At 30.3% G+C, this 14,584-nt stretch overlaps 1 protein-coding gene across 14 annotated transcripts in view; it reads right to left on the bottom strand.

Moving 5' to 3' along the window:
- Positions 1-14,584, bottom strand: part of LOC143083461 (kinesin-like protein KIF21A) — a 105,557-nt gene that overhangs the window by 43,973 nt on the left and 47,000 nt on the right. For 5 of the 14 annotated variants that reach the window (XM_076259717.1, XM_076259727.1, XM_076259726.1 and 2 more), the window contains 8 exons: positions 13,466-13,568; positions 12,038-12,126; positions 11,134-11,274; positions 10,600-10,719; positions 10,088-10,189; positions 7,849-8,017; positions 6,012-6,057; positions 4,371-4,391 (listed from right to left, as the gene is read on the bottom strand). In XM_076259717.1, coding sequence (XP_076115832.1) covers positions 4,371-4,391; positions 6,012-6,057; positions 7,849-8,017; positions 10,088-10,189; positions 10,600-10,719; positions 11,134-11,274; positions 12,038-12,126; positions 13,466-13,568 — 791 coding nt within the window. The remainder of the gene's footprint in view (positions 1-4,370; positions 4,392-6,011; positions 6,058-7,848; positions 8,018-10,087; positions 10,190-10,599; positions 10,720-11,133; positions 11,275-12,037; positions 12,127-13,465; positions 13,569-14,584) is intronic. The other 9 variants (XM_076259729.1, XM_076259721.1, XM_076259730.1 and 6 more) reach the window with 3 other exon arrangements.

Here is a 14,584-nt window from a genome sequence, read left to right as displayed (position 1 = left end):
GCAGCAAGGAGGAAAATAGAAGGGAAAAACACTAAATTAGTTTTCTAAAAACAAGAAACAAATCAGTGTTGTTATGTATTGTTCTGTTAGTTTATATTAGTAAAATGATTGAGCCAAAGGAACTTGTTTATTTGAAGTAGTTAGAATGATTGTTTTGAAAAAAAGTTAAATATACAAGAAACAATAATTAAAAATCTTAAATAATTTCATCTATACTTTATAAATGTTTCATCCACTGGAGGAAAACTTGATTAAAATTTAATTTACATAGTTATCTGAAAAGGTTGTTTTTCTAAATTTCAATTCCAATAGCGATAATGGACAATACAGTTTGAAATTTTTTTAAAACAGAACTGAAACATTTCCTTTTCTTTTTTTGGTTGGTTTTAAAATAGGATTTAAAATTAAAAGTTCCTTTGTCTTAACACAATTATTTACAGTGACTTTTGTTAGTCTGCTGTTAGTATAAGCAAAACCTTCACAAATGCATTGTTGGAAGACAAATTATGGATGGCTTATTAAATCGCTTCACCAAAATGATTATAGAAATATTAATATTGTAATATTTGATAAGTAGAAAGATGCTTTTCCCCAACCACAGGCAGTTTTACATGTATATTTAAGAAACTGCAAAAAGATGTAGTTTTTATAATACCAGATAACCATGGAAAAAATGTATGCAAAAAAAACTTACTAGTCCTTAATTTATAAGCAAGCTTCGTCATTAAAAACAATATTATGTTTTTAAGACAAGATGATTTTTTTTCTATTTAAGATGAGAATGATACACATTTGCCACAAATAATGAATGGTTTAAATAAACATTTTAGATTACAGGTTTTATCTACATATCTTAACTTTTAGGGTGAAGATAGCAAAATGTGTTTTTGGTTTATTGATGAGCACAGCTAGAATGGAATTTAATATAACAATTGAAAAGTTGACAATAACAATAGGATTAATTCATTCTTGTTCAGTTTTTTTTTCTTTTTCTATCAGCAAATATTTCCTTTATGTTCAGGATGAGAACAAAATAGAGATAAATACTATAGAAAGGTATTGTAATATGTGTCAACAGTGTGGAATGTTGGGAAATTTACAATGCCACTTGAAAATGAGGGAATAGAGAAGGACTTGCAAGATTTTAGGGCTTTGATACGATGATCTAATTCAGATGAATTTTGGTTTGCATAAATGGCTGAATAATAGTTTCAAGATTAGGGAATTGAAAAAAATGGTACCCCAGCAAAATTCAGTAATAGGAACAAACAAAAGATGGGCAAAAAATAATGAAAATAAATAAGGCCCTAAATATTTTCAAGACTTCAATCCAGAAATTCTTATAATGTTTTAGTAACCTTAGTTATTGGAAGGAGTCTTTTCTATAAACAGTGAATTAATGTAAATGAGAAGCTGTCAACAACATTTTTAAGAAACTGCATTTGAGGTCATGTTTAAATACTTTGATGTAAATGAACTGACGAAATATTTGATGATGATTTGATTAATGATGGCAATTTAAAAAAATTTTTAATGAATTAGTTCTTGCAACCAGCAAAATTAAACATTATTATCACTGAACAGCAATTCTGCAGAGCAGAAAATTACGTCCAAACTTAACAGCATAAATAAGCGTATGTCAGTATATTACCTATTTGTGACAAGATATAAGTAATAAATACTGTGCTTTTTATGAGATATCTTAACTCAAATTCTGGGTTAAATGAATGCATTTTTATAAGTTGAGCTTTCTATTATATGTATATGTTTATAAATAGTCTAAAGGAAAACACTAGTAAACTAACTCTGATCTGAGAAGGCATTATAATATCAATCCATTACATGTACCAGCAACAACGATAATTTTATATGAACTGCATACTTATGTCTCTTTATCAAAAGCCAGTATCAGCTCCACACATCGTACAATGTGGTAAGCAGTAGAATTCTACTTCAATTAACTATTGTTCTAAATTATATATCTTACCATACATTCTCTCAAAATATTAAATATTTTTTATACAAAGCCAATGTTTGGTTGTTTTCTTTGAATTGCTAGTCTAAAAAAAATTCCCCAAACAAGTTATTTAGGGAAAAATATAATAATTCCTTCATGACATTATCTATAACCAGATGCTCCGCAGGGCGTAGCTTTATACGACCGCAGAGGTTGAACCCTGAACGGTTGGGGCAAGTATGGACACAACATTCAAGCTGGATTCAGCTCTAAATTTGGATTGTGATTAAATAGTTGACACAGCATAGGTTTCTGACACAAAATGAATGTGTTCTAATGAACTTAAAATTTTTGTTTTCTCTTAGAGCAATTCACTATGCTGTTGAATATTAATCCTCTCAAAAAAATGTTTGAAGAAATTTTCTTTTTTATTTATGAAATTTCAAATGAGAAAAATTGAACCCAATTTTTTTAATCACTTCCCCCTTTCCCTTATTCCAAAACTAATCTCAATTAAAATTTCTAATGGAGTTTGCAACAATAACTACTCATTTAAATACATCATAAAATATTAAGATGTAAAAAAACTGCTTGTTATCACTGAATGGCAAAGATTATTTTAATTTATCAGTTGGTAGTAAAAAGTGAATATACATTGTATATTGTATATAAGAAAGATTTAAGTTGATTCTGGACAAAGAAAGATAACTCCAATTAAAAAAAAATCTTGCTATTGCACAATATTTTGCAATTAGATATTTCTTGCTTACTATTCTGGACAAAGAAAGATAACTCTAATTAAAAAAAATTTGCTATTTCACAATATTGTGCAATTAGATATTTCTTGCCATTGCGCAATACTGTGCAATTGAAAAGACTTGCTATTGCACAATACTTAATATAATAATTTTAGATCCTGATTTGGACCAACTTGAAAACTGGGCCCATAATAAAAAATCTAAGTACATTTTTGGATTCAGCATATCAAAGAACCCCAAGATTTCAATTTTTGTTAAAATCAGACTAAGTTAAATTTTGGACCCTTTGGACTTTAGTGTAGACCAATTTGAAAACAGGACCAAAAATGAAGAATCTACATACACAGTTAGATTTGGTATATCAAAGAACCCCATTTATTCAATTTTTGATGAAATCAAACAAAGTTTAATTTTGGACCCCGATTTGGACCAACTTGAAAACTGGGCCAATAATCAAGAATCTAAGTACATTTTTAGATTCAGCATATCAAAGAACCTAACTGATTCATTTTTTGTCAAAATCAAACTAAGTTTAATTTTGGACCCTTTGGACCTTAATGTAGACCAATTTGAAAACGGGACCAAAAGTTAAGAATCTACATACACAGTCATGACAGTTAGATTCGGCATATCAAAGAACCCCAATTATTCAATTTTGATGAAATCAAACAAAGTTTAATTTTGGACCCTTTGGGCCCCTTATTCTGTTGGGACCAAAACTCCCAAAATCAATACCAACCTTCCTTTTATGGTCATAAACCTTGTGTTTAAATTTCATAGATTTCTATTTACTTATACTAACGTTATGGTGCGAAAACCAAGAAAAATGCTTATTTGGGTCCCTTTTTGGCCCCTAATTCCTAAACTGTTGGGACCTAAACTCCCAAAATCAATACCAACCTTCCTTTTGTAGTCATTAACATTGTGTTAAAATTTCATTGATTTCTATTTACTTAAACTAAAGTTATTGTGCGAAAACCAAGAATAATGCTTATTTGGGCCCTTTTTTGGCCCCTAATTCCTAAACTGTTGAAACTAAAACTCCCAAAATCAATCCCAACCGTTCTTTTGTGGTCATAAACCTTGTGTCAAAATTTCATAGATTTCTATTAACTTAAACTAAAGTTATAGTGCGAAAACCAAGAAAATGCTTATTTGGGCCCTTTTTGGCCCCTAATTCCTAAAATGTTGGAACCAAAACTCCCAAAATCAATACCAACCTTCCTTTTGTGGTCATAAACCTTGTGTTAAAATTTCATAGATTTCCATTTACTTTTACTAAAGTTAGAGTGCGAAAACTAAAAGTATTCAGACGACGACGACGACGACGCCAACGTGATAGCAATATACGACGAAAAATTTTTCAAATTTTGCGGTCGTATAAAAATTTATAGATGCGCATAATGAACTGCCCAAACAAGAATGTGGTTGTATAAGTACTTTTAGAATAAGGTTCGTGATGTCTAAGTTTGCAGGTAAATGAGTTAATAGATGCCAAATGCAGGAGATATGGCATGACTACCATTATGATATCTTCTACAGAATAGATGCTATATTTGTACTAAAATATATATACTGATGGAATTAGCCTTCCAGATCCTAGTTTACTAGTGTATCTAATTTAATCAAACACCCTACATATACTTATTACATACCTGATCTTTGTCTGAACATTACTAAAAGTTTCAAAAACTTCTTTATAATATCTAGAAATTCTTAAAGAATATTCCCTTGAAAATTTATCAACTTCTTAACTGCAGTATATTAATACCCAATTGGGAAAAAAATAATACTCGTCAACTTTTCAAGTAAAAATTACAGATTCATATTTCTACTTATATATATAAATATACCTTTATGATCATATATTTCTATTTTTTCACATTAAACAAAGATGCTTTTTTAAATATTAAAATCTTTAGTAATTGATATTAGTTACTGGTATATTTCAATCATATTTGTTATGTTATTTTTTTTTTAATTGTCCTTCCTAGTATGACCTTAAAGTACATTTTTATACTGCCATCCGTGATTTCCCTTCCAAAACAAACTACAACAATATGCATGTTAAAACAACTTTCATAATTTTTTCCATATATATTTAGTCTGAAGTATTGCTCAACAATTATTTTTCATAAATAAAAATGTCAAAAATATACAATAAATCAGACTAAAATTCACAAAGATCATTTACAATGCTTTTAAGATGTGTAGAAATTTTATAAGTATAAGACAAAACTATACAGTAAACTTGAATCTTCTTGGCTGTACAAATTTTAGATCTGTATTTGAGATTAGTATTGCAATATGTTCAACTTAACAGAATTTCAATATATGTTTTAATGCAATAATCATATCTTTTTAAAATAAGTTTATCCCAAAACATACGATTGTTCATCTGTGCAACAGACACAGTTATCTCCCATTATTTCAAAGCACATGTTAATTTTACATATTTAAATACAAAAAAAATCCATATTACAATATTAGCATCCAAGTAATTAAAATTAATTTTGTATTTCATATTTTGAATAAAATGAAAATGACTCATATTTATGTTATTTGAGTAATAATTTTGATATTGAGTTCTCAAAACAAGCTCATCAAAAAATATCTTTCAAGAAATGTTTGAAAGAAATCTTCATATTTGTGACAAGATATATTAAATAAAATATGGACAAACATATCACTTTGACATAATGAAAAATAACTGTACCCTTACTAACAATAACCCAACACCAACAATTCATGCTGTCAAATTACTATGCAAGATTCTATGTCAGAATTGTAATACTATCATAATTTGATTTTAACATATAATGCTCAATATGCAATGTTCATCCTGTACACCTTAAGACATATTTTTGTTTGTATCCTTTATAATAACATTTTCTTATATTATATATTTAAAAACATTATTTTTTTTAAGATTGCACCTTTTTTAACTTTTCATTCAATCTAGCAAGATAATTTGAAAAATAAAGAGCCAAAATTTATTGTTAATCCTTTTCCAGAAATACCAGCAGTTTATTCAATTCTTCAAATATACAAGATGAAACAGAATACATAACTGCCAAAAAATAAAAGCAAGGTGGATTGAAAGAAAATTTCAGAAAGCACTATAACATCGCTTTCTTAATATTTTCTTCCTTTCTTCCAGCTAGCCTTACTTTCTGTCAATCATCATGTTTTTTTATTAATATTTTTAATTTTCTACAAATTATTTTTTTAAATCAGTCCTTATGCAATGATGCAGTCTAAAAACTAAAATCACATCATTAGCAGACGACACATACCTTTCTGCAGGTGATGATGAGGATGAATCTGTGGAACTGTCTAAATCTATGAAAAACATGGAAAAAACCCATTATTTTATCATATTAAAATACATTACATATTTATTTGCATTATTTTCGCTGCTTGTCCACACTTTCAATAGTTTTTCACTTAATCTTTAGTCCTTTTGCTATTTGTCCGCCATTACTCGACATCACACAAAAGTTCCCGTAAATGTTTGACGTCATAATAGAAAATATCTGACACCGCAATAGATAAGTGATTGTTGAATGACGTCAAAAATTCTAGCGGGACACATTCTTGTGACAAGCAGAACAGATTTCCACATAGCATTAAGGTGTATTTGTATTCAAGTCTGATGGGACAAGCAATTTCAAACTGATTTTTATGGCTTTTCTATTGTTGTGCTGTTACATCAGTCCTACGCTAGGGAAGCATTGACTGCTCAGAACCATATTTGACCCCCCAACCTTCTGTATGTGTGCCTGTCAGAAGTTTGACACCTGTTATTCAGTGGTTGTCGTTTGTTGCTATCTATCATGTTTAGAAATTTGCTATAACATTTATGACAGCTATAACATTTTATAACAGCAATATCAATATTATCAGCCAGATGTAGAAAGTTAAAATTATTTAGTATAGACTTAGCTAAGGACATTAAAGAAAAGTTTGATATGAAGCAGAAACATGCATTTGATCTACTGTGTTCATTGGATACCAATTTTCGTGGGTTTCAAAGGTACATGTGAACCACAAATTTAAATGTTCAACGAAATACAAATTTACATGTATATAAAGAAGTATCTACACTTTTGCAGAACCACAAAATCACATATCCACGAAAATGCAAGGCTTCCGCAATCCATGAAAATTGGAACCCACAAAAATAAATAAATTTACAGTACAGGTACAACCTTATGAATGTTTCTGGATGAATAATATCATATTAGAGAAACATTACAGCAATGATTTAAACAAAGATTTATGACCATTCATTCAACATTCTTTACCTATAATTCATCAGAGAATTAATTTTAGAAAAGATTATGAAAGCACAGAATAGAGTATGTTTTAATCAAGTAAATTGCACAGCAAACAATCCAATGAATTCATTCACTCATTTCCACAAGCCACGTAATAGGTTGTGTTCATTCAATATAAACATGATAAAAAGCAAGAATTATAGCAAAAAAATCTACTTGTATCAAAGCACAACAAAAGTTAAAAGCAACCTTCTCCAGTTTTTTTACATTTTTTAATCAGAGGTTATACATACTTTTCCTGATAACTGTTAAACAAGAGACAACATAAACAATAATAATCCATATTTCTTTACTTTTGTCAGTTATAATGATAACATCTGGGATAATCCTATCTGGATAAAAATCCAATGAACTATAAAATTCATTTTTTCTCCCATTTTTTGTCTTCAGACTTATCTAAATAATATGAATCTTCCAAAAATATGGATTTTCTTCATAATACATTACCATTTTTTTCTGAAAAATGTGTGCATGGTGAATATCTTCATGTTACAAAGTCATTTCGCATAGCAATTGAAATTTTTTTGTGATTTCAAAATGATAAAATGATAAAATGATAAACTCATAGATTAAATGTATTGTTCCATGTGCCCTTTGCCACCAATACAGTTTTCACAATTAACAACAAGCCCAACAGCCCAGTGAAGACAGCTATCAAGAGGGAAGATAACATGGCTTTGTGCAATGATGTAGTACCATTTGTTTAACCTGCAAATTATGTTGTGAAAAAAATATGGCTTTTAAGCTGTTTTGATATAATTTGACAAATAACTAAACTTTCACTGTTACACACCTAACATACCATCGGTGGCATTGGTCATCAGGTTATCGACCTCAATATCGACTCTATCATTAATCATGTGTTTCAACAGATCTTGTTGTAGCGTGTTGTTTAGTTCTGTCTGATGAAGCTGGGCCTGAAGCTCTCGAATCTCTGCATCTTTCTGTGACAATGCTACACCCTGCAGTAGATATAATTATAATTTTGGTTGATTTATACTTTCATGTCTCTTTTTAATCTCATATCAATATCAATCATTTTTTATTTATCTCATTTTGACATCAATCATTTTATTTGTTTTTTTGTTTTTTTTTATCTCATTTCATTAACAACGATTTTTTAGGATCTTTTTTTTTATCTCATTCCAATATCTGTGAATTTTTTTTAATCTCATTTCAATATCTGTGATGCTCATTTGTAAAGGCTGTTCATGGACTTAGAGATTTCTGAGTTCTTCATCATTTGGTCTATAGTGGAAAAGTGTCTCATTGACACTCATACCACACCTTCTTATCTTTTAAAAAATGACATCGCAACTTTTAATATACAAGTGCGACAAATGTTCATTACAAACAATTTAGTTTGTACTATATCAAAACTTTCATCACACTACATTGTAATATATCAAAATGTCAAAAATTCAGATTAATAAACACTAGAAACCAGCACAATAAATTAGGCCACGGTTTTTTAATTTGTTGGTTTACGGATTTTCTCCATGACAAAGTCAGGTCGGTCGGTCGGAAAAAAAATTAAAAAAAAATCTTTCTAGACAGAAAAATATGCAAAATGAATATATATTTCACCTTTCTAATAATGTTTGTTATGCTATTTTGTCATCATTTCTTAAATTTTAGTTCGATGAAATAATAATGCTCAGCTGTCATAAACATAGCATGACATTTTCTTATAATTTCCCGTAAAAAGAGGGGGGGGGAGGGGGGTGCACGGACAAAGACGAAATTAAATCGTCACGTCACTTCACTAACAAGAAAACACAGATTCGCGTAGCTCTTAATCAATTCCAGAAAACTTGCTGAATAATGATCTTCAAGCACGAAAACTGGTAAAGAACAAAATGTTAAAATGTCACGTACGAAAATAAGTTTCAACACAGGTGTCAAAAACGTAATAGACTCGTCCACTGGAAAAATGAGAACATCCGGTAAATCTGTTGTCATGCATTCCCGTTTTTTATCCAAATGGACGATATTTTTTAAAGAAACAAAAAAAATTCAAATGATCTGTGAATATTCAGTACTTTTAACTTGATGTCTTGAACTTCCACCTGTCCACATTTGGACAAGTCTATTTCTATGAGATGATGCATCTTACGGACTGATGACAAATAAGGGAAATGAACTTATTGTGTAATTGGTTTTAAACACATGTTTCGTTCCGCAAAATTATTTCTGCAAACGACATTTCAAGGTCAGTGATGATTGAAATGTCTATTTTTAGAAACGTAAACTAGAAGTTTTATTTTTTCACAACAGAAGGTGTTATCAATTCTATTAGTGATTAATGCATTTCGTTTCATAAAAAAAGAATATTTTAATTATTTTTCAGGGGAAATGAATTTGTAAGGGTCGGCGGGAATAAAAAAGCATGAAAAGTCAACTTTATTTTTATTCTGGAAATCAGCAAAATCGGGTCGGCGGATCCGTAAACCAACAAATTAAAAAATCCTGGCCTTATGCCAGGCCAGGAATATTTCTTTTAAGCTGATGTTTGCAAATTTCAATAATGTACTGTTGGTCCATTAATATTTGTGGGCTACAATTTTTTTTTGTGGATTTAGTCGCAACAATTGAATGCTGTTCAACAAATAGCAAAATTTGTATATGGTTGTATGTAGATTTTGTAAAATGATAATTATAGATTATCGTTGATCATCTCAACGAGATTGATTTTCTCGCTTGAGCCAGGACGGCGAAAACGAGAAAGGCAATCGAGTTGAGATGAACAATGATAATCTTTTTATCGCTATTTTACCTATGACGACATTGTCAATTTCATGTCAATTTCATGTCAATTTTGTTAGCATGCATGCTTAGTTTCTAGCGATAATTTTCTATCTCAAGCGAGTAGCATGATAAGAAAATTATCACAAAAAAAGATCAAAGGAAAAATGCACAAAATAGCGATAAAATTAAATATCCCTGAATATGAAAGTTTGTTGAATCCACATTAATTGCTACCCACTAAATCAATTATACACAGTACTTAATCAAATAGTAAGTGTACACACCTTGGTTATACTCATTGTAATGAAGTGTTCCAACAGATATTGAGCCTCATCTAACCCACATTTATTTACTACAGTTGAGACATCGATCACTTCAGCTTCATCCTGTACAAATTATATAAGAGCATTTGTTAAAATTTGATAAAAAAAGAGGTCAGGTTGATACATGCATGTCAAATATCGCTTTGAATATGTATAGCTGTTCTTAATTTATAAAGTTTCGGGTAAAATGTCTGAAATATGAACTATTGATGCTGTTTTAAAGCAATATCAAAAAAATATTCCTAAGTTAGTTTGAAAGTGTTTTGAAAAAATACAATATCTATGACTCTTTATAAAATATCAGCTATCAATATGATTTATTTTTTGCATGATATTAGCCAGCCTTTGATATTTTCCTAGGCTGCTATAACATAATAACTCTATGATGTTATCAACCTTAGATATTAACCTGAACAGCGGTGATATTTTCTGAGCTACTCAGATGTTCTATAAATAGATATGATGTAACTTACCTTAGTTTCTTCCATTTGCATGACATTTGCCTGACATTCAGTGATATTTTCCTGAGCCACTAGAACTTGATTACCCAAATGTTCTATAACATCATTTAAATCTTTTATCACAGCTGGTTCCTATGGGAAATAAAAAAAAGTGTATTTCACAAAACAATATAATAATAAATTATAATTGCATATAACTCAATGAGAGAGCAAACAAACCAGTGAAACAACATATTATAAACAGAAGACCTACAGTTGTTAATGTCTGTGTTATTTTGGTCTTTTGTGGATAGTTGTCTCATTGGCAATCATACCACATCTTCTTTTTTATATTAACTGACTCAGAGAATAATAATGTGTCAAGGTAGGGTGGCGTCTCTTCCTGCAGAAAAAGCTTTACAAATCTGTCTCAGAGTGTCATTCTAATACAAAGCTGGGTGAATATTCATTTTGCATTTACATGTTCTTGTCCGGGATATGCATTTAATTTGCCATCAACAACACATCATCATCATTAATTTCTCAGAAATTTCACATGCATTATACCTTGCCCGAGGCTATAGCACTTTCCCTCTTTTTCATATATTTTTCTCTCTTTTTACAAGTCTTTTCTCTCTGTTTCAGCCATATTTCCATATCTTTTTCCATGTTAGATATTGTTTGTTTCTTTGTTATCACAGACGATATCTGAAATATAGAGTATAATTGGTCAATTTGTTAAAAAGATCAATTTTCAAAATTTTTGAGCATAGTTTGCTTATCTCCCCTTAACTAAGGATTGATTCTATTCAACAGACAAGAAACCAATTTAAGAACTATACCAATTCTTCACTATCAACTCTGGTTGAATCATTCATTTTACAGCAATCATTCAAATTAACTAAAAGGTTAAAAAGTTCCTAAGAGTTCACTAAGTCATAAATTGATTTTCTTTATATCTTGTTATTACAAATAATATGTGAACTTGACATGACAGGACAGTCCGACACAATCTGACTTCTCTATGGCCTTTAATTCATTTTGGTACCTTTTCTGGAAGTATGAAAATGCACAGTATTCAATTCAATAGGGAAAACATGTATTTAAATATTCCTATTTTTTAGTATTCTGGGCTTTTGTGTTGATAGCAGATCTTTGGAGTCTTTTTTTTTTTATTTCGGGCTATTTATAGCTCTATATAATGTATAGACATTTGTCTTACATTGAAGATTAAATGTTGACCACTAAATTTCTATTTTTTGCCCTTATTAGGATGCAATTTCATACAAGTATATCCTAAATCCACTTCAATAGTTTTTGCTTTTTGGTCAGGTTGTTTTCTCTTTGACACATTCCCCATTTCCGTTTTCTCTTTGACACATTCCCCATTTCCATTTTCAATTTGATAAGATAACTCATTTGATAACTTTAAACATGTGACATCTTTAGAAAGATAGAAGTATATACTCACATTTTTCTCAATAGCATCCCACTTCTGTTTTGCTGCTTTAGCAGAAAATGTACCTCTCCGCCGTCTCCTTGGTGATGAAGTTACTGGCACTACAATATTCATAGTATTATATAGCAATGATTCTTTTTTAAATCACTCAATAAATTGATAAATATCACCATGAAAAACTACTTTTAGATATCCTTTTTTTTTACTTTTCTTTACTATTAAATATTGTAGACCTTAAAATAGCCTGCAAAATTTTAAATTACTTAAAATTTTTAATCCTTATTATTTGTGCAAAATTGTCTCAATAGCATTTATAACTTGTTTTACAGTATGGAAAATATCATCTTCGCTAGCCAAGGGTTACGATCCACTCCCGCTCTCTTCACCCTTGGCGGATTGAGATAATATTTCGGAGACACAAGGTAAGAATTTTTATTGGTTGCAGTAGAAACTCGCTGCATCCAATCAAAAAGCGCCTATAACATTATCACGTGTAAATGTAGAAAGTGTTTGTAAACAATTGCCACGTGTTTATTGTGCAACAAGTCTTTACATTACTAAACATACGACTATATTTAGTGACAACTTGAATGTTTTTAATCAACAAATAGAAGTTCCTGTGTATGTTTCATGCACAAATGCATGGATGTTGACGTATATTTTCGTTTCCGGCTTTACCAAGTGCGTAGAATCTAGACACTATCGTGTTTTTACCTCCAAATTGAAGAGTTCAAGTGCTACCATTGGTCAAGAATAATGTATTCGGAATGGGCGTGACTTTAATCTTCCGATAGATGGCGCGACATTGATATAACAAATGTTGGCTCAATCTGCCAAGGGTGAAGAGAGCGGGAGTGGATCGTAACCCTTGGCTAGCAAAGATGGGAAAATATAAATTTCCTAGTAAGCTGTAAATACAGAAATAAATGTTTTCAAAATTGACACAAGATTGGTGATTGTTAGTTTAAACATATTTATTTATAGTGAATTGGGAAACAAGTTTTGCAACTTATATTAATCCCTTTCCACTTTGCGGGTGCGAGTGCTTCCTTATAGAGGCATTAGCCTGCTCTTTTTCGAAATCTACAAGGGTGTCTTTAACGTGCAAGAGAAATGGCTCTCTCTTAACACGGGTCAGCCATTTATCTTCCCCTTACAGTGATTGTTAATAGAATGGTAATTGTAATGTCTGTTCCATTAAAACATACATGGTACCCAGGCAAGGCACTTTAAAAATGAAGAAATCATATATATATAGAGGCAAATCAATATTTCCACTATGTAAAAACAAAGATGACACCTAGATATGGTTGAGATTTGGAAGTGCCTTCCCTAGTTCCTATGCATATTCTGATAGGTCCAACACTTAGGGTTTTGCCAATACTACAATATCACTTGTAGATAGCCAGGTACAACATATAGATTGTGTGTGTAATTTACCTCCAATATTACTGATAGGTATAGTAGCTGGTCTGTCATATCTTCCTACTCTGCCAGCTGTTCTTACTGACATTGGTTTATTTCTCTTTCTCAGTGACTCAACCTTTGATGAAAAAACAAAATGCTTAAACTAAAATATTTGTTTAAATTTACATATGAGATGTTAAATAGTCACTTCTAAAGTAATAAATGTTTTAGATTTTGTAATTTACAAAACTAACCAATGAAAAATTAAACAATTTTATTTTTTAGTTCACAAATGTAACAGAAAAAATAAGGCAGACAAAAAACACAAAAAAGTGTGTCAATACCTTTTATTTTATTGCCAATCAAAAGAATTTCACAGCATTTCTATATTGCCAGTTTAAAAAATAAAATCTAACTAAAAGTAGGACAGGTATAAAACCTTTTACTAGCTTTTTGTGTACTTTTACCATGCACGTGTTCCTTGTAGTTGACTGCATTGGGCCATTCCAGTAAATATCTGCTAAAGGGGGTTGGATGGTCCTTTCTGAGAGGTGTAAAATTTATACATCTTAGGGGTGAAAATTTTTTTTTTTTTTCATCTGACACATACACTTATACGCAAAAAACTTCTGTGGGTCTTGCAGCAGTAAATAATTTAAAATAATTACATCCTAGGGGTTACAAAAATGCCTATGTCAGATCTTAGGGGTGCTTTTTAATGTAGACAGTTACGTATCATGCATTATCTGGTATTGTATTTAAAATTCTGATTGGTACAATCCTTGCAGTAAAAAATTCTGATAGGTCATTTTTTCCCATGAAAGCCCATCCACCCAATATTAACAGAAACTCTACATCTGATAGGTCTTAATTTTTAGATCTGATATGTAGTTTTTCATGATATTTTTTTCTGATACGTAAAATTCTCCCCATCCATCCCCACCTGTCAGAAATTAACTGGAATAGCCCATTGCATTGTAGTTTTTCAAAACTAAAAGACCTGAATTGCTCCAGCCATGTACAATACTATGGAATTTAATTGTGTTAATAACTATATATAACATTTTTTTCAAAACAAAACATCACATTTTTTTTCAAAAGTGTTTTGATGTTCTCTATTAATATAAAACATCAGTTGAAAATTATAATAAT

This window comes from Mytilus galloprovincialis, chromosome 7, assembly GCF_965363235.1.
Source record: "Mytilus galloprovincialis chromosome 7, xbMytGall1.hap1.1, whole genome shotgun sequence".
Lineage (NCBI taxonomy): Eukaryota > Metazoa > Mollusca > Bivalvia > Mytilida > Mytilidae > Mytilus > Mytilus galloprovincialis.
Note: the sequence above shows the minus strand (reverse complement) of the source record. Positions and strands in the feature narration are given on the sequence as shown.